Genomic DNA, 24,071 nt, shown 5'->3' with positions numbered 1-24,071 from the left:
CATCTTCAGTTGTTAGTCAGACCTCAAAGATGCCAAGGGATTCTTGGATACTGCTTGAAGAGCACTTAAGAAGCACCAAAAAATATCATAGCATGAATGGCTTCATAAGTGCTGAGCATGGGATGTCTTAGAAAGAAACATGTTTGTTGCTGAATTCTTTAACTACTCTGAATTTTAGTGATAGCTCTGCATTTTAAGCCAGTTTCAAATGGTGACTGCTCACACATGTACATTAATTAGTCCACTCTCTTGGTTTCTTGAGTGTTAGACACTTCCAGAAGAGATGGTGCTTGGGCCCCAATTAAAATCAATGGTCATACTCCAGCAGGGTCACATTGGCATGTAAAAGCAGCATATAGTATTGATATTGCATATATATCTTTGCCTAGACCCTTCTTCTGACTAGGAAACCCTTCCCTGATACCTCAGAAACATTTTTTCCTCAAAATGATTTGAAGCAAAATGATAATTTCATTTGTCCTTTTTTCTTACCATTTAATCAGACAAGGATTTTTTTAAACCCATCTGTAATTCTAAAATAGCTGAGCATGTGGTTGCGTGAAAACATTCAGTATATGCATTGCTGGGGAACTCTTCACCGTGAACTTTAATTTGAGCACTCAGCATTTATAATTCGAGCTATGCGGTTGCACATCTGACTCAAATGGGACTATTTCCGTTCCCTGGCTCGATGACTTGATTTATGCTTTATCCAAAATCAATTTCTGTTGAATCTTTACCTATGCAGCTAAAATTGTGGGAGGAAGGACTTTGTGCTTATGCTACAAACTTGAAATCCACCTTCTGAAAGAGTATTCAATAATTCAGAGCTGATTAGAGAGCTTTTGTCCAGGAAGTGGGAAATTCAGGTTCTCTTTGTTCCTCTGCCTGTAGGGTTTTAAGCTCCAGCCCAGGCTATGGCTCTTAGGAGCAGAGGAGTGTTTATCTCCTCTGGCTGAAGTTACTTTGCTTTGTTTACAGGGATTGAAGATTCAGCGTGAGGGAAAGGGAGCAAAAGCAGGGTCTGATGGTTTTAGTGAGAGTGCGCTTGGTGAGAAGCAGGACAGTGGTCTGTGTTCTAGTCCTGCTCTGGGAACAAGGCAAGCACGTGCTCAATGGCAATCAGGTATAAAAGCATAAAAAACCATATGTGTAGGGACTGGAAATCTGTTGTCCCTCTTGCCCATTTAAAGTCCCAGCCATTGAGAGAGTCACTCCTTCCCGTTCTTTCCCTTTAGAAAGAAAACTTCAGAAATTTAGTATGGATACTGTCTTTCATATGTGTATAATCATATGTGTATGTACTTATTCATGTATAAACATACGCGCACACATATTTAAGTATTAAACCAAAAGTTTTTCATTGGAAATCATTTCATTGGAAATTTCAGGTAGGGAAGAAGTAAATTAGCGTATCTGATCATGTGACACTTTTCCACATGACATTTGACCAGAAAGATGCTTGGAAAAGCTAATTTTTAAATGCGCTTTTAGGACCTGATACAATCCTTTTGTGCAAGAAGGCAAAATGTCAGTAGTATTTTTAGGGGCATTACTGAGCATTGTGGCATGGTGATATATATATAGACCAGGCAGAGAGAGAACCTCAAACTGCTAAGACCCATTTATAAAAGTATCTTTAAAATTATTTGATGATTTCATTTTCCTCCAGCGGTGGTACAGCTCCACTGATTTGTATCCTCATAGTTCTGCGTTATTCGTTTTCTCATGTTCCCATATGTTTCAAACACTGTGAGCTCTTTGCTTTCCAGCTGTCTGCAAAGTTTCTCTTGTGCCTGACTCTTCATTGCCTTCCAAGTATGCTGCACATCCTCAAAGCATCTTGTTATTCGTCCCATCTTCTATTTTATGCTGAAAGCTTTTAAATACATTTTAATGATGCATAACAGCAATATAATGAGCCTAATAGCATGCTATTGATTTTCATTTGAAACACTGACATTTGAACATTTCAGTAGGCTTTTAACAGTGTGTATATTTAATGTGATTCAAAGACAGGGCAAATGCAACACAATATCTCTCTACTAAAAAAAAAATCCACAATCTCTGTCTACTGAATGTCTCTCCACCTTGCCCGCAATATGTTTGTTGCAATCAGCTGATTAGAAGCATATGATTTTCAGTGTCGTGAAACAAGCAAGCTGTAATCCTTGGTACAAGGAAATAAAAGGGAAAAACACAAAATCACTGTACCCAGACACAGCTTTGCTTATCTTCTCTGGTCACGACAAAAGATATTAACGATCCACATCCAGTCAGTGCTGTCAGAGAATGCAGCATGTTAGCTCCATGGCGAAGTAAACTGCCCAAGGATGCCCTCTAGATTGGAGATAGCTGATTTATGGGACAGCCTCATTCACACTAAGTGGGTGGACTAAGAAACACACACAGAAAAAAATGAAATCAGCAAACATACACATCATAAGACAAGAGAGCAGTTCCCTTTTGATGAATAACTCAGTAGTTACATCCTATGGAGAGTCTTGTTTTCAGGAGCGGTTTCTGAGAAGTCAATGAGCAAGATGTGAAGCAGCCGTACAGTGCCCTGACTAGCCTGCGTGTGTGGCTACTTGGACATACAACCAACAGCAGCGTTGCCAGGCTGCACCGGCCATATATTTTCCTCGTTTTACAAGCAAAGACCTTCTTTTTCCAGTGCTGTGACATGTTTTTTCAGGGAGTGTTTATAAAAAATGAATGTAAGCCAAGTTTACATCAAGTATTAACCCTACCCTTCTGGCTTTTCACAGCATCGCTCATATTCTTTACACATCAATTAGCTGTATGGCAACATAAACATGCATTATACTATCAAGATATTAGGAAATACAGCTTCTGCCCTATGGGTTGGTTGAACATAAGGTAATACAGAGAGAGAGAGAAAAGTAAAGGCCCAGGGAAACAAGGAAGACATGCTTATGTAAGCTCTTCATTTTGCTTGCTTTCCCAGTGTGCGGCTGTTGGTTTGTAACCCCATCAACCAAGAGGATCATCTGACAAGTCATGACTCAAGCTTTATTGCAGTTGAGTATAATTAGACAGGATTTTTGCTTTTGAGCTTAAAAAAAAATCAGCTGCTTTGTTTACCATTTTGTTCACATTTTTTTCTGATCTCTGCGCTTTACTTTCAAGATTATGAGAATATTTCTGAGAATACGTAAGTGATTTTGAAGTTTAAGATGCTTTTTGAATTAGTAGTAGTTTCCAGGGTGCAAGTTAGGCTGAAATGAAGATGCAAGATTCTCAGAGGTAAGCTAAGAAATTCAAAGCTATTTAACAAACAAGGTACCTAAGACAGGCACAGGCACATGTTTTGGGACTAAAATGTAAATAAAGTTCTATTTCTTCCTGTACCAGAGACACTGGCGTCTAACTAGTGACAGAGATGATCAAGAAGACCATCTTCATTTGGTTGACATATTTGGAAATGGAAAAAATAATCTGTCTTGAATAGATGGTGGTAGTAATGAGTAACTCTGCTGAAAGCAGTAGAGTGGCGCATGGGTTTTAAACCAGTGCGAGAAGAAATCTCAGATGCATGTAATTAGACAGAAGAAATGTGTGTTACCATTTTACTTAAGATAGGACACCTGAACAGTCTCCTGGAAGTACCGAATTCTCTTGGCTGACTGTAGAGGGACTGTAGAATGATCAGCTCAGATCTTTAATTTTTGACCTCTAAGTTAGGACAGATCAGTCTTGCACCCTCAGCAAGTTTGCTGATGATACTAAGCTGTGTGGCAAGGTAGACACGCTGGAGTGGAGGGATGTCATCCAGAGGGACCTAGACAGGCTGGAGAGCTGGGCCCAAGCCAACTTCACGAAGTTCAACAAGGCCAAGTGCAAGGTCCTACATCTGGGTCAGGAAAATCCCAAGCACAAATACAGGCTCGGCGGAGAATGGATCGAGACCAGCCCTGAGGAGAAGGACCCAGGGGTGCTGATTGATAAGAAATTCAACATGAGCCAGCAGTGTGTGATCTCAGCCCAGAAAGCCAGCCATATCCTGGGCTGCATCAGAAGTGTGGCCAGCAGGTCAAGGGAGGTGGTTCTTGCCCTCTACTCTGCTCTGGTGAGACCCCACCTGGAGTACTGCGTCCAGCTCTGGAGCCCCCAGAATAGGAAAGACATGGACTTGTTGAAGCAGGTCCAGAGAAGGGCCACAAAGGTGATCAGAGGGCTGGAGCACCTCTGCTATGAGGACAGGCTGAGAGGGTTGGGGTTGTTCAGCCTGGAGAAGAGAAGACTCTGGGGAGACCTTATTGCGGCCTTCCAGTACCTAAAGGGGGCCTACAGGAGAGCTGGGGAAGGACTTTTTACTAGGGCATGTAGTGATAGGACGAGGGATAACGGTTCTAAAGTGGAAGAGGGTAGATTAAGATTAGATATTAGGAAGAAATTTTTCACTGTGAGGGTGGTGAGGCACTGGCACAGGTTGCCCAGAGAAGTTGTGGAAGCCCCATCCCTGGAGGTGTCCAAGGCCAGGCTGGATGGGGCTTTGAGCTACCTGGTCTAGTGGGAGGTGTCCCTGCCTATGACAGGGGGATTGGAACTAGATGGTCTTTAAGGTCCCTTCCAACCTAAACCATTCTATGATTCTATGAATCCCATCCCTAAAGTTGCGCTGAATCCCCTGGGAAAGCAAGATCAAGTCTTGAAGCTGAGCTGAGGCGAAGTCCTGTTAAGAGCCCCAGTTATACCTGCAGGCAAAGATATATGTTCCTATTCTTATCTTCCAAGGGTGTATTGCATCCCCTGTACTCAGACTGCGCTGGTCTTTCATATTTTAAACCTAAATTCTTCAGGACAAGGACTGTCACTAGTGACAGTCTTCAGTACAGCATTTGCTGGGACTGCAAAGTATCCCTGTAATGGAAATTCTAGCATGTCTCAGGAAGAAGGGCCTTCTGTGCATAGGCCATTGAAGCAAAAACCAAAAGGTAATGCAAAAGCAAAGGAGGTGGACAATACAACGGCTTCTGTGCTGCCAACCCACTATGAGGGAAGTCCCCCTCAGCTCCTACTGTACAAATCGTTCCCTTTTTTTGGTGTTATGTCGGCACTCATGTCTCGCAACAATCAGAAGTTTCTAGAGGATGTGGAAATACTTTGTTCCCTATCTGTTAAGTATGACTATGAAAGCCCAAGTCTACCATGCTGCCAGTTCAATGAAACAGAAAGGTAGTAAATTCAAATCTTGTAAACAAAAAGCATTATACATATAGCATGCATAAAAAGAACTTACTGCCACAGACTATTGCTGAGGACAAGGTTGTAAGGAGGCATCTGACATTTTCAAAGATAACAAAAATATCTAGCGTTAATACAGGAAAGGAGAAATTGAGAAGGCCTGTAAGATCATCTTCAGCTTACACAATCTGTTAATGATGGATGAGACCTTTTTGGGGAGTATTTCCTCTGGAGTAGCTAGTCTTGGTCCCCGTCAGACAGGAATCTCTAGACCATAAATCTGGTCAAATATAGCAATTTCCGTGTTGCTCGCTTATACCTGTGAGAGTCTGCTGACTTCAAAGTCCACGAAGGATTTGATCTAAAGCACATCATCCATCATCGGTGCAGAAAAAGCGCATTCATTCTCTGGTGGTGTGAAAAATTGCCCAACGGGCAGTTGGTTTGCAGGCCAACAATTTATACACCTGGGTAACGTGGCGTTGGTGTACAAGACCCTGCATTTGTTGCTGTGCTGTCGTGTGTCTAAAAGGATCCCAGGTTTTGAAATTCATGAACCTCCTGCTCTTCCTTTTAATTCTCTGCTCAAAATCCAGTGCAAACTTCCTCTCCCATCCCGACTATTTATAAGTATACATAGAAACAAATGTTTTGTAAAGATGTGAGAGACATTCTGCTTAATTCCCAGGGGCAAATAAAGCCTTTTATTTTTAGCCCAGTTTCCTAAGGAAATGAGACTGATGCAATCACATTGTCTATTGGTCTGTCTATCAGATCAGCCCCCTTCCCCTCTTCCCTCCCCCCATCAACTTCTGACCATTAATCTTTCCAGCCAGATCTGACAGAGAGGCGAAATTCTTTCAAAAGGTGTTAAATGCACATAAGTTTTATGAAAATCAGTGGCTGGGCCAGACGAAAGAGCTCATTGGTTCCCTCACTGGAGAAGAAAGTACTGGTTGAATTCAGCGGGTAGGCAGCGACACACTGGGGGTCAACTTGTGCGTGGCTGGAACACTGCCATGATGCGTGTTGCCTCCTGAGGGAGGAAGAATGAGAGGGACAGGGGTGGCAATTCAGAGGTACTTCTGGAGGGGGTCTCCTGGGTGCTTGGCAGTATTGCAGGGGTGGGGAGAGAGAGGTGGCACAGGGGAAGGGAAGGAGCCGGGGTTGTTGGACGTGGGTGGTAGGGGTCAGAGCACGCTTGGGTTTTTTCTTTATATCCCAAAGGGACTTGATGTTAAGGTCATGTTCTGGGGAGCTGCTCAGTGGTGGCTCAAGGAACATGGTGGAAAAGAAATGCAAAGCCAGTGCTAGAGAGGTGGTCATCACTGTCTTTGCCGTTACCTGACAAGTGTTTCCCAGGTAATTGCTGTCATGGAGAGTAATATACACTGGAGAAATAGGGACAGGTTCACATCTAACCAGTCAGTTGATACCCCCATTGCAAGTGCACGTGCTGCCTCAGATGAAGAGTGCAGATTTGCCCATAGATTAAGTTGTGTGCAGCCTCTGATTTTTTCCAGTGTCGCTGTTAGGAGACTTCTTCCTACCGAACATACCAAGTATATTCAGACCAAGGCAGAAGCCCAGCCTGTCCCCTGGCTGCCTGACCACCTGCCTCTTCCACTGTAAGATAGGGTCCTGAGCAGTGTGTGTGTGTTTCTGTGTCGGAGGGAAGTATGTAGCATAATTATTTATTTACTCTACCTGTGTTTGCAGTGATATATGGAAAATATTCCAGATGCCTGGGAAATGCTCTGAAGATAAAGCTAAGATCATAAGCCTAGTGAACGTGAGTTCATATTTCTATTGTGACATATATATATTCTCTTATATTTCAGCATCACAGCATTGTCCCCAGTGACCTGTATTTTAAGTCTAAGTGTCAATGGAAGTGCGTAAACACCTTGGAGATATGTAGCATGATGCCACATTATGGGAGAAGGGCACACAGGCAAAAGGAAAAGCAGCTTTGGTTTTCAGACAGCTTCTCCAACTTAGTCTGACATCTGCTAATGCCTTCCTAACATCCTTATTGTGATGTTTGAGATTTTTTTTTAATGGAGAAATTTATAAGATCATTTAAGAAACTAAGCTTCCTTTAGTTCATCCCTATTCACTAATATGGTGGTCAGCAGATAATGTTTAAACATTTTTAGCAAGGAGATAGGGTCTCTTGTCACAGCTCTGGGAAGCAGCTTCTTCTGTTACGGAATTCCAACAAGTCAGTACCCTAAAAAGGTATTTAAACCAGTGTTGGTGACATGCCTTTTCTTCAGTTGCCCTACCCTTCCTCACTAAACCCAAGCTACTTGTTTCCCAAATTCCTTCAAGCTTAAATCTGAACTGAGTGTCTGGAAACTACTGTCTTGCAAGGGATTCAGAACAGGCTAACGGGTAGAGATGAGATAAGAGAGAGACTAAAAAATCAGTGCCCTTGTTGTGATGAACAATGTAAATAAGAAAAGTCTCTTCTCCCCTTCCCCACTGACAAAAAAAAGAATACAGTTTTCTCCTTAGAAAAGGCGGGGGGGGGGGAGGGGGGTGTGTGGGGAATAAAGGTTCCCTGTTCTTCTGCAAGTGCTTAGTGATTTTGGACACAGATCCAAATTTTTTTAAACATGGTTGGCCTTGGAATGCATGGGAAAGGAAGAAGAATCAAGAAGCACCTACAGCATGAAAGTCTTCCTCTCACATACATAAATTGTGATGCACAAAAGCACACAAGCGTGCCACTTGCAGCACAGATACGTGAGACCCTGTGGGATCCCTGATTTCTCTTGCTGTCCCTGCCTATCACAGAAGACTGACGTCCTTAACTGACACCCTCACGGAATCACGGAGTTTCAGAGTTGGAAGGGACCTCTAGAGATCATCTAGTCCAACTCCCTGTTGGGAAGCTGTGAAGGTGCAGAGTGCTGTGTAAACACAAATGGCACGGAGCACACTGGCATCCAAACAAGGTTGAAGGCTGAGCCATTTTGCCTTCAGCAAGTGAAACCATTCTGCAAGTGTTTAGTATATAATTAAACCTTCTTTTCCCATCAGGTGATCTGACCTCAGCATATAACTTCACATGCCAGGACAGAAGATAGTGAGGTGGGTCACATAATTTAATAATGGGCAGAAACATTCTATATGTAAGTATATTACTGGAAATAAACTGAGTCCCTTCTCCAAAGGGGAAACCCTAGCTTTCCTCGGGATCCTTGTTTCATGCACTATGCGTCCTGTGCTTGTGTCCGTAAATGTTTCCCTGTGATCAGCCACCATCTGCAGATCTCTGTCCCTGGCCGCCAATCATTCCTGCGTTTCTTGCAGAGATCACGCCAAGGACAGACACATGCCATCCGTGCAGTCGGAAAAGCACACCCTCCCTCAGCCAGCTACTATTTCACATGTATTAGCCACCGGAGCCTGTGGTTTGGCATCAGCAACCACAGCACAAACATCTTACTGTCACAGCATTAGAAGTTGTCTAATCAACCTGAAAATGGTCACCTAAGCCTGGTGCAGCCATCCCCAGGTTAGTAGCAATGACCTATTCCTGCACTGTCCCCGCTCCTTGGTTTATTGTAGCACCTGTGGGTCGGAGCACCACAGGGCTCCATGAAGGCAGCTTTCCCTACGCAATTTACTCTGTAGCTGCTGCTCTTCACCCCTACTCTAGATCTTGACGCAATTTCACAACCCCGTGGCACCAGAGACCTCAGCTGGTGAGGGCTGAGGCAAACAACAGCTGTCTCCCTTCTGCTACGTCAGCAGCACCACGTCTTTGCCAGGAACTGTCACCATCAAGTAAGGGTTAAAAAAAACACCACCGAAATGCCCTTCATGGCCAGAGCTGTCTGTGTGCATCCTTCTGAAATAACATCACAGTCCAAAACAGGAACAGCTCGTTCGCTGGTGCAGGATCCATGCCTGGGCAGCAGCTGGAGAGGACACAAAGGAGAAAATGCTGAATCAGAAGTATTTTATTTTTGGTAATTTAATAATGGACTGGGAACGTCTGTGAGCAGGAGTTGAGGAAAGACAAACACGTCTTCCCGCAGCGCGCGGTGAAACAGTTCCTCAGGTAGTTCATAGCAGTGATGCTTTGAAGTCCTAGCCACCCTCCCAAAACTCCTCGCGTGGACTTGCACATAGACCTGTGAATCAAATGTGTGCTTTCAGGCACATTTGGTTTGTCTGGGTATCCACACCCACGCATGTAAGTCAGGGCAAAGCCTACAGCGAGAAGCGGGCAGGGGTATAACTTGCCAGAGCCGTGAACATGTGGCAGAACTGAAAGAATCAGGTCTCCCGAGTCCCAGGGCTGCTTCTCAGCCCAAAAAGGGCAAAGAGCTCACACGACTAGCTTAATTTTGGTTCCCCCGTTAGCTCACTGCATTCTCCGTGTAGGTATACAAAGTGCCTGTACGGATGTACACGTTCCTGTATTTTTTCAGATGTGTTCTTTGTCTTTAGAAGATGGCATGCCCCAGCAGGCTCCTGGGCTTACAACATCCTTCTTCTGGCCCAAAGGAGTTACTGCAGCTTCCACAGGCCATGCCAGCGCAAGAATAAATTTTACGTCGCATTGGCACAAGGTAACTGGGCTGAGGGCTACTACAAGATAGTTTGATAGGATGAAAATGCTTCTGAAAATGCTTTTTTGTTAAGGTCCTGAGTCTGGTTCCTGGAGAATGTAAGCACTTCTGAGACAAAAAACTGTGTCCTTAGAAGACTTAATCTGTACCGCGAATGCATCAACTCACATACAACCACCACTGTGAGTACAACCTTGTAAAAAGCAGCAGAGAAATGTCAATACTGTACTTAGATAAATGGCTTGAACAGGAAAAAGTGAGTTTGCTCAGTGCGGTTTATTTACGATCTGAACATTGAGAACATTTCAAGCATTTACTTGATCAAGAAAGGAAGAAATCAACTCTGTATTTACACAGTCTTGTACCAGCCTCCTCATTCCCAGTAACTCTTAAACCTATGGCTAATTTCAGCCAAAGCAGAGAGAGGGGCGGAGAGATGGAGCTTTACAAGCTCCGTCAGAATGAAGATTGGTGAAGAAGGGCTCTGCTGTGGAGTCTGCCCTCATTTTTGCTCTTCAGTCTCTCAAGTCCAACCAATTTTCATGCTCCCACTTCTTGGCCGTTCTGCTGATGTGCTGGACCAGCCGGCCTCCACACGGAGGCCCTGGAAGGGAGTCCTGGACCACGCCGCAAGGAGGGGAGACAGGAGGCACAGCAGGAAGGGGGGATTGAGATGTAAAGGCAAAGTAGGGGGCTGGGGAGGGGGGTACAGGGAGACTGTTGCAGTGAGGGAAGGCAGACGGGAGAGTGGAGGCTGTTACAGGTTTTGCTGGTTCTGCTGCCCACAAAATCCTCTTCTTTGACATGTGAAAGGAATGTGAAGGTGCAAGACAACAGGAATTAATAAATAATCAGTAATACTCACTGCTTTTCAATTCCGAGCATTTTATAAACATTAATGAACCTTCATGAGCTGTTGGAGAGGTATTTAAGCCATATTCCATTTTCATAGATAAGGAGATGAAAGCTCTGGCTTAAGTCCAAGGTTTTCAAAAGCAGAAACTACTTTTAAGAGCTCTCCTTGACACTCAGCACCAGAACGCCAAAGGGACTGATTTCACAGTTACTATCATTGTCAACTATATGCTGATTACTTCTGCAGAGGTAGGTCTAAACCTGCACACTCAAAAGCAGCAGTAAACTTCCGAAAATTCAGGTTCTGTTGACTTGTTGCGTTCTCCCCAAGTATATAAGCAGAGACTGGTTTATGAGAGAAATAGATACGTAAAAACATTTAACTTGTTACTATTGCACCATGACAGGAATGGAAGCAAAGGCGTTGCGGGCTTAAGACACTTACGAAAAGGGCAAAGTAAAACAAAGATTAAAAGAAAAGACTTCCAAGTAAACCTGTTCATCTGTGCAAATGGGAAGGCAAGCAGAGCATGTTTTCAAATCTTTCTACTTCTCCTGTAAAGACTAGGCAGATGATTTTCGTGCCTTTCTGTAAGTGCGTGATGAATATTTTATTCCTGAAAGGAACAGAAAACATGAATGCGTATATAGTCACCAGCTGCATAGAAGTGAGGGAGAAACAACTCAGGACTTCACTGGAAACCATGTGAATTGGTAGTCCAGGAAAGAAAAAAAAATTGTTTATAGCAATATCATAAAAAATGGAAGAGAGAGTTATAGTTATTTTCTTTGGAATGATGCATTCCCAATTTTAATTGTTCTGTGGCCATGTTTGTTTCAAAGACAAACGTCTTGTTTGCTGACCTGCAAAAACATGGGTGGTGGAAAAGCCTCCAAATTCTGTTGGAATGGTTGGTGTCACATTTAAATTAGCCAGCAGCCAAAACTGGAGGAAATCACAGAGCTTCACCCAGAATACAGCAGTCAGGTAGAAGCAGAAATGCAGTACTGATCAAAGAGAGCAGGTTCAAACCCAGTCCTGGGCACGTGCAGCACGGTTCCTACCCAACAGTATCAGCGATGTGCCGAGTACAGTCTCAGCATAACCTTGAGTGTCACAGCAGATCAGTAGGAAGATGTAGGAATCACAACAGAAATGCTCCTTTGGGGATCCCCAGTGCACAAACACGAGTAAAAAATTGCCAGAAAACATTATCTTAAAGGGTACTTCAAAGGCACTCACATCCACATTTTAAAACTTGTCTCAAAGCGCTGACACTTCTGTGGCCACCAGGTTTGTGCTGTGACACAGTTTTGCCATTCTCGCAGCCGCAGCTCCCCACGGGTGGTTCAAAATCCTGAGGAGGTAAGGAGAAGCGGTGGTTCCTCCCTACGCCTCCTGCCACACCACCATGCCTGGCCCTGGTGGCCCCAGTGACCCCGGCAGCCCCGGCAGCCCTGGCACGCTCACCCCAACGCTGCTCAGGTGGTAATGCGGCATCAAGCTCTATGGTGGGAGATGCTGACTCCTCCACAGTTGCCAAACGGGCAGGCAGGATTCACAAAAATGGAAAGCAGCAGAGTTTTATGCGGCTTCAAGCTGGTCGTAGGGTCCCTGTGTGTGCAGGGCTATGAGAAATCCCATGGAATGGGAGCATGGCATTAGACCCTGCTGCATATAGGCAGGACGGGGGACCATAATAACTTTAATGAGACAGTATACTTTCACGTCTTTCTGTTGTGCGACTCTTGTGTGCATTGAGTCATCTCTGACTGAGAAAAAGGCACGGTTATGTCACTATATCAAAAAGGTTTTACTGTCTACACAGATGATATTCCGAGGGATGGTTGTTCAAAGGAAGACCAGGGTAAGCACCTAAAGGAAATCTTTAAAACAACAAGAACCTCTGGCTCCAAGTGCAGCAAAGCAAAGTGGAAATTCTGCCAGCTTTCTGGGCCCTACTTTTAGCTAAGGTGGATTGTACCCAGGCAAAAGACAGCTATGGTAGACAGCTGTACAGCCGGAAGACAGAAGTACAAAAGACAGCTGTGGTAGAAAGTTGGGGTTGTTCAGCCTGGAGAAGAGAAGGCTCCGGGGAGACCTTATTGCAGCCTTCCAGTACCTAAAGGGGGCCTACAGGAGAGCTGGAGAAGGACACTTTACTAGGGCGTGTAGTGATAGGACGAGGGGGAATGGCTTTAAACTGGAAGAGGGCAGGTTCAGATTAAACATTAGGAAGAATTTTTTCACTTTGAGGGTGGTAAGGCACTGGCACAGGTTGCCCAGAGAGGTTGTGGAGGCCCCATCCCTGGAGGTGTCCAAGGCCAGGCTGGATGTGGCCTTGGGCAACCTGGTCTAGTGGGAGGTGCCTCTGCTTATGACAGCGGGGTTGGAACTTGATGATCTTCAGGGTCCCTTCCAACCCAAACCATTCTATGATTCTGTAAATACCACTGCCCATCTTCATACAGAAACAAGATGGGGCACTATAAAAAATGCTGGCATACTTTTGGAGTTAGTTTGGGTTTTGTTTTGTTTTGTTTTGGTTTGGTTTGGTTTGGTTTGGTTTGGTTTGTTTTTTCCCCCAAATCACCTAACTGTTGCTGAACTCCTGAAGATGAATTAGTAGGGGGATTTTCGGATCAGGAAACAGCCCTGGAGGAAGTCACTGTGAACACTGGCCACTCCACTTCAGGCTTCCTTTGAGACTGCCTAGCACGACTGAATGCCAGCGGCTACGCTTTCAGTAGCGTGTTAAGGCAGCAATACCTTTTTCCTATCAAGGTCATTTGCTTTCACTGCTGGAACGCCACAGCTCTACAGAAAACTGCAATTAGAAAATGGGCAGGTCAGAACCTCCGTTTTGGAAGTTTTGTCCTCTCTGCTCTGGGCTTTTCACCTCGTCACAGGTTACGGGGCCTTTGCACCTTTACCTCTGATTCTGCCGCCTTTGTTCTTGGCACTGCTAATTTGCTCTGTTGTTCAAAATCCCATATCGCCAAGTTTAATTCATTACATCCCAAAAGGCACGGAAACCACTGTCTGCTTGTTTCATTCTCCTTAAAGATTGCCAATGCATTTTAGGAGGCCAGCTCTTCCATTCCCACTACACTATAGTGACTATGCCATGCCAAAAATAAATGGTATTCTTGGAATGCGGTTTCTTCTATAGGGCTGGGCATTCCTCTCCTGTTGTACCAGAATAATTTCAGTGTCTTATTTCAATGTCAAACTGGGTAATATATAAAAGTCCTGAGAGGATGGGGTCTATCTACAGCTCTGTGTTTGAGAATGAAAATGCCTCTGAGATGAGGGGTCAGGGCCCTGGAGGATGGGCAGGGAGGGTATCCTGGGTGGTGACATGAGAAGTACCTTCTTGTTTCCATCATACCAGAAGTCATCAACAGGCTTCCTGGGGGCATTACCAATGGGCTTTGGAACTCTGATGAAGAGGCATCTTCTTCACCTACTGAAGGCGGAGAGGAAAGCAGGTGTGATTCAACTCTGGTTGAGTGCAGAAGCATTATTAAGCACTGCTGGGGGTGGTATCAAGTGGTTGGCAGGGCAAGTCATGGTCACACTCCTCTGCTGTCCTTTGCAGAAACGGTGGCCATGAAGCCTCGGTTTCCCCTCTGTCACCTGCTCTGCAGGGATTTGCTGTATGTGAGTATAAGGGCTAAGGGACTGTTTTTTTCCTCCAGTGTTTTGGAGAACTGGAAGTTGAGTGAGACAAGAAAAAAGTTGGAGAATTACTGCCTTAAGCCCCATGTATGTATTGTTTTAATTACGAGAGGCTGTCTTAGGAAATGTTTGTCAAACACCTTGAAATGTGATAGCCCTTCCAGTGTCACAGTGACTGTGTGGTTCCCAGAAGAGGTTTGGCAGTCCTAAATTGCAGAAGTGGGTTTTGCAACTGGGAGTCAGGGAGTGATGCTGGAAGTAAAACAAGAAGTGGAATCAGCAGCACAAACATTTTGGACATTGCTGTCCTAAATAGTTCGTCAAAAGACCTCCTACTTGGATTAGTTCAGCCAGTTGAAATATAAAAATGCACATTACAATGTTGTTGACATGGAAAAAGCTGTGAAATATTGCATAAAACTGTGAGTCACAACCTTTAATGTGTTTTTACAGTGTTGCCTGTAGCTTGATTGCACGTGCTCCTGATAGTGTATTATATCTTCTTATATCTTCATTATTACACAGGTATTAATTTAATCAGAGATAATAAATGAAACCTCTGGAATTAATTACAGGTCGTAACAGTTTTGTTACTTTACTAGAGCAGGTGGGGAGACAAAAACACATGGACCCATAAACATTAACCGGCTTTTGCAATCCAGTCATTACAGGAGGAACATGATGAAGATTAAATTACTTGGAAACGTAGCTGAGAATGCTCAGGCATTTCCACAGAAGTTCTTGGTGTAGAAGACCTTGACTACCTTTGCCATCTCCTGGATCCTTTCAAACCCAAATGCATCTTGTGTTTGAATCTGTTTAAAAGATCTAAGCTTAAGAATTGCTTTTGCAGATTCCTGGGATCTGATATGTCTGGCAGGAGGGGTCTCTGCGGTGTGGTTTCAATGGAGGCGTGCTGCCAGGAGTTGGGAGCTGCGTGTGAATTACCGTGATTTCCCTTTGGGCCCTCTTGTTTCTGCCAAATTTGAAGTGGACTTTCTGCAAGTGAGAAGCAAACATGGCCCCTTTCCAACAGGACAATGTCTGGGAGGGTGTCTGACGTGAAAAACCTTGCAGAGGAGCCTTTCAAAGCATCTTAAAAATCCCCTCTTGTAGGGGATTTCTTGCTGGGAAGACAGTCATTAGCTGGGCATAGAAGGCAGAGGGCATCTTACCTGGTTGCCTAATCTTTCTGATCACAGAGTTACATTAGAAAGTAACTCCATCTTATATAAAATGATTCATCTTATACTATTTCTAAAATGCCTCTAGCCCCTTGGTACAATATTCAGCACTGTAAAAAACTTCCTGGTCAGCAGGATTGGCTTAGTATTTAATCTAACCTTTCCGTTTTGGAAAAAAAAACAAACAAAAAAACCAACCCAACGAAAACTCTCTCACTGCTTTTAGTGAATTGCTTTTTAAACGCAATAAATACATCATCTTCTTTGTGTTTAATACACTGATACTTGTAGGCAGCTATTTTGTGCTCCACTTCAGTTGTCACTTTCAGACAAGGTACACATATATCAGACCCATGCAATCTGAGCTCACATGTCGGCTTTAAAGCCTAATCATTTCTGTTGTTCTTTTCTTAAACTGTCTCTGCTAGATCTACATCCTTCATGTGCTGAAGTACTCTGAAATTAATATGATATATCAAGAATGGTCTCTTTGGACTTCTGTAGAGGAGGACTGTTATCTACCTGGTCCGTGATGGGGATTTGTCTCCACAATGCAGGAAATATAATCCTATGTTACATGGAAAAGCTGGCAGTCTCAGCAGTGGGGGATTTGGGATTTTAAGGGTCTTTTCAAAGGTGACCATGTGCCTGGAGTAGTGTGCTGAGGGCTTAAAGCTGCTGCTGCATGCTGACCAAGTGTGTCACCACATCTTAGTTCAGTGTAGGTGGGTGATGAGGTCTTTTCAAAATCTGGCCACGTATCAATATGGAGAATCTGAAGCTTTGTGGCTTCAGTGCTTCCCTGCTGTCAGAGTGCTCAATGGTTTTCAGCCAGAGGGCTGCGGACCTCCATGTTGGCGGGTGGCTTCAAGGGGACATGCCACTAAGAGAAGCAAATACATTGATGCCTGCTGACAACTGGTCTACAGGAGGCTGAAGACGTAGTGGAAAACTTTGGGGGCTGCAGAAAATACAGGGTTGAAAACAGCAGCTGTTGATTAATCTCTGTGAGGCTTTTTTTTTTTTTTTCCTCTGGAGTAAGTATATTTTAGGTTTTTTTCCCCTGGATGTATTAGCCACCAGTTTGAATTTCCAATGTTATATTTGGTAATGTGTATTATTTCCCTTAGCACCCTACACATTATTTCTCTGCACTCACTGCTGCCTCTAGTACATCCAAACTTGGGATCATCTGGGAGTTTCATCAACGGTGTCTTGGAAATCAAATTAGCTCACTGATTAGGGCTTTTTCAGACACTAATAAAGACACAAGGTAAAGACTCAAAACTGAAAACATGGAGATGATTGGACTGTGCACCTGCAGAATGCTACCCGAATTCCAGCTAATTTGTTGCTATAAGTATAAATAAATTAATCTACATCTTTAGGCTCTCATTTAATGATAAACACAAATTAATCTTCCTACAGTCTCCTGCCTGAAAGATCAGCCTATTTCTTTTCCTGAGCCCAGGACGTGCATTTTCACCCTAATTTTCCTACGGTCACAACATGACTGAAGAACTAACCTATCCGGAACACTTTAATAAATAAAAGTTAGTTTTCAACTAGTTTAATTAATACAATTCACTATAGGAGGTCTGGTTGGCAGGAGAGCACGGACAATCCGTTTTGGTGGCAGCCCATATCAGCTTCAACCATGCAACTGCAGACCTCGGAGCCCATCCTAGAGAATCCCACGCTCTCCTAAGTATGTTCAAGCATCACCAGCCCCCTCAGAGGGTTCGGTACCCTCCGCAGAGGGCCAGGCAGGCAGGATACCCAAGCCACCGCTGTTTCCTGCCTGTGAAGGCATCACTCATTTTATGCACATGAGGAACCCGCCTTGCCCGAGCATCTCGGTGACATCCAGAATAAAAATTATATATGTGCTCGATGGGTGGAACAGATGAAGCCCATGCCTCTCCCCGCGCCCTGTGCAGTATGTATTCTGTCCCACGGGTACTCAGGGTCTCTGCAGTTTATGACAGTCTCCACAAAACTATTGTTTATTCCAGGGACCATGGATGTTATGCTGTAACGTAGTCTGAATGGCAGACTCCTTGCCTTCTGCTATTTGGGAATGATACATAAATAACCCAAACACACTCATTTCCGAGCATATGTTAAGGGTGGCAGAAGGCCAGAAACCTAATTTTCTTTCAGTTCTTTCCTTTCAAATACATCTTCCATTTTTTCTAAAGCTGTTTTTCTCCTGCCTACTAACCTTAAGTGCTTTTACGCAATTGAGTAAGATAGTCCTATCTTCTCCAGACTATATCAGAGAACATACAAAAAGGTGTGTAACTTCTCACAGCACGCTGGTTTTTGTCTAATAGTCTACTAGATTCCTGTCCTCCCTGGTTTTATTTACCTGTTTAGACAGCAGAATTATAAAACTATTGCCTCACAGGAGATTTTGGAAGATCCTCAGATCACCCAAATCCTGTTCAAATCCTGGCTGTGGAAACAGCCAGTACGTTGCTGCAGGACTTTCTCCATGAACATAAACCTTTTGTTAACTTGCCAAAGATTATCTAGTTAGCAGGTAGAGGCTGTGCCATTTGGTGATGACACATATACGTGTGGGGTCTTTTTTCGTGGAATCATAGAATCATCTAGATTGGAAGGGATCTTTAAGATCATCAAGTCCAACCACTAACCCACCACTGCCAATGCCACCATTAAGCCATGTCCCTAAGCACCATGTCTACATGTCTTTTAAAGACCTCCAGGGATGGTGACTCCACCACTTCCCTGGGCAGCCTGTTCCAATGCTTGATAACCCTTTCTGTAATGAAATTTTTCCTAATATCCAATCTAAACCTCCCCTGGCGCTGCTTGAGGCCATTTCCTCTTGTTCTATTGCTTGTTACATGGGAGAAGAGACCGACCCCCACCTCGCTACAACCTCCTTTCAGGTGGTTGTACGGAGCGATAAGGTCAACTTGGGCCAACTTGGATGTGATTACAAAGCCGGTGACTCTGAAGGAGTACTGTTGGTGGGGTTCAACCAGAAGTGTGTCCTAAAATAGAATTAACAGAGGAAAGTGTGCATGGCACTGATCCTGAAACCAACTGCTTTACTCTTTTGCTAACTCTCAAGCTCAAAAGCACCTAAAAGATCAGGATCTGCTTGGTCCTCTTCTCAGTTACATCTCAAATCAGCACGCCCAAAACCCAAGGTTGAATTTAAAAAATGCTCCAAAAACAGTAACAGAAATTAATATTCAAATATCTGAAAAGGGAAGAAATATTCACCATTTCACTTCACCGAGCATTTAAACTTTCAAGACTTACATGTCTTCAGGATTGTTTTGGGGGCAGGGGAAACCTCTGAGCTATTCTTATCCTGAAAGAACATTTTAAATAACCCCTTCTTACACTCTCATTAATTTTTAAACACATTGTTATGTGGTTGTCCATCATCTCTTTCTTTTAACAGCTTTTATTTTTATATCAGACAAGTAGCATGCTTACAATGCTTACTTGCTATTCTACGTATGGAAATGAAATCATTGCTTTACATCAAAATTGTGAAGAACACGGATCACACAGTACTTACTAAATTGCAGCTGAGTACAGAATTTTGCCTGCTAAATGTTCCCACTGGCAGCTGGAAAACCAGTCCACATGGTCACCTTCCAAATCCCAGTTAATAATTACTGCTGGCTGTGCTAAGTAGCGCAGTGCAGCATCAGTCCCTTTCGAAGAGCCGGGAAGTTCATAACTCACGTAACAATGGGTTGAGCTCGGTAAAGTGAAGCTTGGGTCGCTTTCCATCATCAACGTTCTCTACCGAGAGGGATCTTTGCCCAAATTACGAGTACGTGATTTAACCCACAGTGACTGGGGTCTTTAATCCAAATGAAGGGCGTGTGAGCTGTAGCTGCCTGCTACTGCAGGGGTTATAAAGAATCTATTTAATATTTGCTGTTAATTGGAAGCAGAACGTGACTGAGGGAAAGTACACTGGTCATGTTTTAACAGCAATCTGAGTTACTGAAAATGTAAATAAAATACAGTGTCAGAGGATTACTGATGTATGGTGCTGCGGCAGGTTCACAAACGATCCTACGGACAGCTCAACCACAAGCAGGGCCTGATTATTTCTTAAATGAGAAAAAAAAAAAAAAAAACAACCCAAAAACCAAACAACAAACCAAACCCCAACAGAACCAAAACCCCGTAAAATTAAAATTCCGACTTGAGATATGCAGTTTCAAGCCCTGGCATTCAAACATCAAACAAGTAGCTGCGGGCTCACGCTTTAGGCTGCGATCCAGAGGAAAACAGGAAAGCAGAGCCCCCCCCCCCCCCCCCCCCCGAAGCCGGGGCACCCTTTCCTTCCCGCCGCCCCCCGGCGGGGGTGCGTGAGACACAGACCCACGGATGGGGGCGGGCACCCGTGGGGCACAGTACCGAGTGTGCCTTGCCCAGGACCTGGCGGGGCCGGACCCGGGGGCCGGATCCAGACGCTCCCCGCTGTGAGAAGGGGGGTGCCGCAGGGCACCGGGCTGCCGTCCTCCCGGCTGCAATGCCGCTGGAGGGGGGGTACGGCAGGACCCCGGGGTGCCGTGGGAACCCCAGTGTGGCGTGTGTGGGGCTCGGGGCGCCGCGGGACCCCCCGAGAGGGGGAACCGGGACCTCTCTGCCCCTCCCTCCGACCGGATTCCCCTCCCCCCCATCCCCATTCCCCCCCCCGCCCGTCGGCGCGGAGCGGCGCGGATGGCGGCGGCGGCGGCCGCACAAAGCCCCCGGCTGGGCGGGAAGGGCGGCCCGCACCGGGGCTCCGCCTTCCGCCCCTCCCCGGCGGCCGGGCCCGTGCGGAGGGAGCCGGAGCCGCGCAGCCCGCGGGGGGCGATGTGACCCGGGTGGCCGCGGCGCGGCGCGGTGCGGTGCGGTGCGGATCGGGGGGCAGGCGGGCTCGGGGGGGGGAGGGGGGCGGGCGGGAGGGGGGAGAGGAGAGGAGAGAAGAGGAAAGGAAAGGAAGACTCCGAGACGGGGAAAGATGTGGCTGAAGCCCGAGGAGGTGCTGCTGAAAAACGCCCTCAAGCTCTGGGTCACGCAGAAGAGCAGCGGCTACTTCATCCTGCAGCGGCGTCGGGGCCACGGGGACGGCGGCGGCCGCTTCACGGGTACCTGCTGGGGCCGGGGGGGGGCGGGACGGGACGGGACGGGACTCGGTGGGGCACTGGGCTGGGGCCGGGCGGCGGGTGTCCCCCCGTGTCCCCCCCGGTTTCTGCTCCGCTCTGCCCCGCGGAAACTTGTCCCCGCCGGTGGGGCGGGAGGCGGGAGCGGCCTCTTTGTTCGCCCCGCGGCGGGGCCCCTCGCCGGGCCGGCTGGGCTCGGCTTGGAACGGCACCGGCTCGGCTCGGCTCGGCACGGCACGGCACGGCACGGCACGGCACGGCACGGCGGATAACACCAGCCGGGGCGGGCGGGGGGCTCCGCCGGCCTGGGGCATCGCGGTTACCTTCCCCCATCCCCCGTCGCGGGTGATGCGGAAGCCGCCACCGGCCGGGCCGTGGGGGCGGCCCCGGCTCCCCCCGAGTTTGCTGCGGGAGCAGCTTCGTGATTTCTGTACCCTTGAGCCAGTTTGGTTTCCCCCCTCCTTCTACCCCCTGCCGGTGGCTTTCTTAATCGTGACTACGGGCGAGCTCGGAGCCCGTAAGCCGCGGTGCGGGGCAGCCGGTGGACTCGGGGGTCGGCGGGGACCCGGGCGGGCAGCGGGCGGAGGGTCCCTGGGGCCGGCGGTGGGGGGTGGAGGGACGCCGGGGGGCTGCTGGTGCCACCAGGGCTGGGCTGTCCCCCCTGTCCCCCACCCAAGACCGGCCGCGACCTGCGCTGAAGCTTGTGCGTCGTCCCCGTCCACCCCCCCTTTACGTTATAGAGGTTGTACAGATACGTACAGGAGTTGTGACTTTTGGCTGAGACATGCATTATGGGGAGGGGGTTGTCAGTGTAGTGTTGTGGCAAGGTGGGTTCTGACTTTTTTTTTTTTTTTTTGTTTTTTTTTTTTGTTTGCATTAATTACACTACTACTCGTGTGGCTGTTACGTCCATGCGGCGCTCCGGGCGCGCATCGCGACGGCTGTGTGTGAAGAAGGATCGTGCTCTGCCCTCGCAACACCAAAAGCTCTGTCAATAAGTCCAGCGAGAACGTTGTGTTTAGGCTGCGCTGACATTGTAGAGTAGCTGAGGAGGGGATCTGGGCCAAGCTTTTTGGTTCAAAGGCATCAGCAGTTGAATTCGAACACGCAATAGTGGAGAAATAAGACAGTTTAACAGTATAATTCTTTACTCGAAAGCAGATGAGGCTGTTTTGTACCTTTCAAAAATCAGAATTTTTAATGGTGGCTTACGTATTTGAAAGGATGGTTGGGTATTTTCAAAGGCAGTATTTTCTGCGCAGTTTAAGAAGCTACGTTACCACGTTTGGTATCTATTTTATTAAAATCTTTTGCTCCTGAACAGTTGCCCGTTGCCACTCGATAATAACTGCTTTCTGCATTATTCCTCTTTTTAAATCAGAGCTTGTCCTGGCTGTGGAATCATAAAGAGCGCAGAACTTAATTGTGGCTTGGTAGATCCCCTGTTATCAATGTATTGCTAATGAAATGCTGGCCCTGGTAAGGTTAATGGAAGTTTTGCCAGCGAGTTTGAGCAAACCTTTACTCTTCCATTTTCCCCTGCCCCTTGTGAGGAAGTCATAGGCCACTCTTTTGTGATTGTAAGGACGATGTGGATTAATTTTCAGAGTTAAAAATAGCCGTTTACAGCTGCTTGATTTAGGTCCAGGACAATCATGAGGTTCAGATCCACAAATGTTAACTCCTCGTGCCTGAGCTTTTCACGGCAGAAATCTGCAAGCTTAAACCAAACAAACTGCTTTTCTCTCTGGTGAAGTTTCAAGTGAATCATTTTGCTGAATCTACAGTGCACGGGCTTGCACAGATCTCTTTTGGCTGGCAAAAGGAAAGCCGCTCCTGTCTCAGGCAGGAGAACTGTAAATTCTGACAGTCTCTTAAAGCATTTGGAAATGTTTGTATTTAAAAAGGTTTAGAAATTAGAGTCCTATAACCAAAAAGCAAGCGTGTGGGAGCGTTAAGCATAGCTGGAGTTAGACGGATAGCTTAAATTTTTTTCCAGAGTTTTTAGTTGGGACGAGCGAGATGGAGATCTGTGCTGAGAAACAGTTGGGCTTTGCTGGTAACTGTTTGCTTTTGATGCAAAGTTTACCTCCTGATTCTTGCTTTACGTGACTATAGAGACACTTTATTAGTACCTGCCTTTTTCAAACTGACAAAGGGCATTTAAGCACAGCCATATTTCAGAGTATGGTCTGCCAAGCTGTAGAGCCCTAAGTTAGAAGATTTTGTTTGTTTAACTGGGGAAGCAAGGCTTAAATGAGAACAATATCCATATCTGTTTTCTTTTCCCTTTAGTAACTTGAGCCCTGGCCAGCTGCAGTTAGGTTTGATGGAAAGGTAGACGTTTCAAAGATGTGAAGGTCCTGTACACGAAAGCAGGTGCCACGTAAAGAAGAATGTCATAGCTCCTCCGGTGAGGAGGAGGAGGTGGCTGTGTATCTTCAGGCTGTGTTAGACCCAGGTGGGATCAGCAGAAAAAAAAAACAAAACAAAACAGGAAACTAGATTTCATAAGTGAAGAGTGTAGATGGGGCAGCGGACCACCTGTGACATAATTTGCTTTAAACAGGATGGAAGGGCGCGACGCCTGAGCTGCCCTGGTGCGTGTTACTACAACATGGTATTTGCACAGAACCTGTGTGAGGACATCTGTTTTATGGCCCTATTCTCATATTTGCACGTCTTTTTTCTTCTAGGACACTTCTCTCTCCTTACCACGGCATTTTATCCATTTTGTAAGAGTAAGTTAGCACAGCTGGAGGGTATATTTTATGTGGGTTTGGTTCCTGAAGGATGGGCTAGAGAAGATCTCTCGCACAAAAGCGCTTTTCTTCCGTGTCTGTTTGTTTCTTTGAGTACTGTGTTTCAGTCAGACTCTGAGCAGATGTTTGTGAGAGAGAGACTATATTTACCGCTGTTATTTAATTTGCGTCCTAGGGCAGTTACCAAATGCACGCTGGGCTTGCAAGCAGCGGGTGCAAAAAAATGATGGAGGCTGTGTTTAACTCTTCATTAGCTCACCAGTGTCATTCTGCTTTCTAACTTCTGGAGGGATATGCTTTTCAAGTAAATGTTTAACTTGCCACTTTACCTGGATCCCTTCTTGAGAGCTCTGATGGATCAGAGACTTAGGAAGGAAATTGATAATGTGTTACAAATACTTTACAGAAACTGAATTATATTTTTTTAACTAATAACTAATTTTAAAACTAAGTTATAGATTTTTTTAATGTTATTTAGCACAGCAATTTCTGTTGGTTCTGTTTTTCTTTGGTTTTGGTTTGGTTTTTTTTTTTTTCCCCCTAATTGGGAAATTTCCGATGGTTGGGCATTGGAATAGACTGCCCAGGGAGGTGGTTGAGTCATCATCCCTGGATGTGTTTAAGAGACGTTTAGATGT

At 45.8% G+C, this 24,071-nt stretch overlaps 1 protein-coding gene across 2 annotated transcripts in view; it reads left to right on the top strand.

Moving 5' to 3' along the window:
- Window positions 1-20,482: 20,482 nt before the first annotated feature.
- Window positions 20,483-24,071, top strand: part of TBC1D8 (TBC1 domain family member 8) — a 50,730-nt gene continuing 47,141 nt past the window's right edge. For both annotated transcript variants that reach the window (XM_082488175.1, XM_082488174.1), the window contains exon 1: window positions 20,483-20,656. In XM_082488175.1, the coding sequence (XP_082344301.1) occupies window positions 20,530-20,656 (127 nt within the window). In that variant the 5' untranslated portion in view covers window positions 20,483-20,529. The remainder of the gene's footprint in view (window positions 20,657-24,071) is intronic.

This window comes from Vanellus vanellus, assembly GCF_965231255.1.
Source record: "Vanellus vanellus genome assembly, chromosome: 1".
Lineage (NCBI taxonomy): Eukaryota > Metazoa > Chordata > Aves > Charadriiformes > Charadriidae > Vanellus > Vanellus vanellus.
The sequence above is the reverse complement of the archived record's forward strand: the minus strand, read 5'-3'. Positions and strand labels throughout refer to the sequence as shown.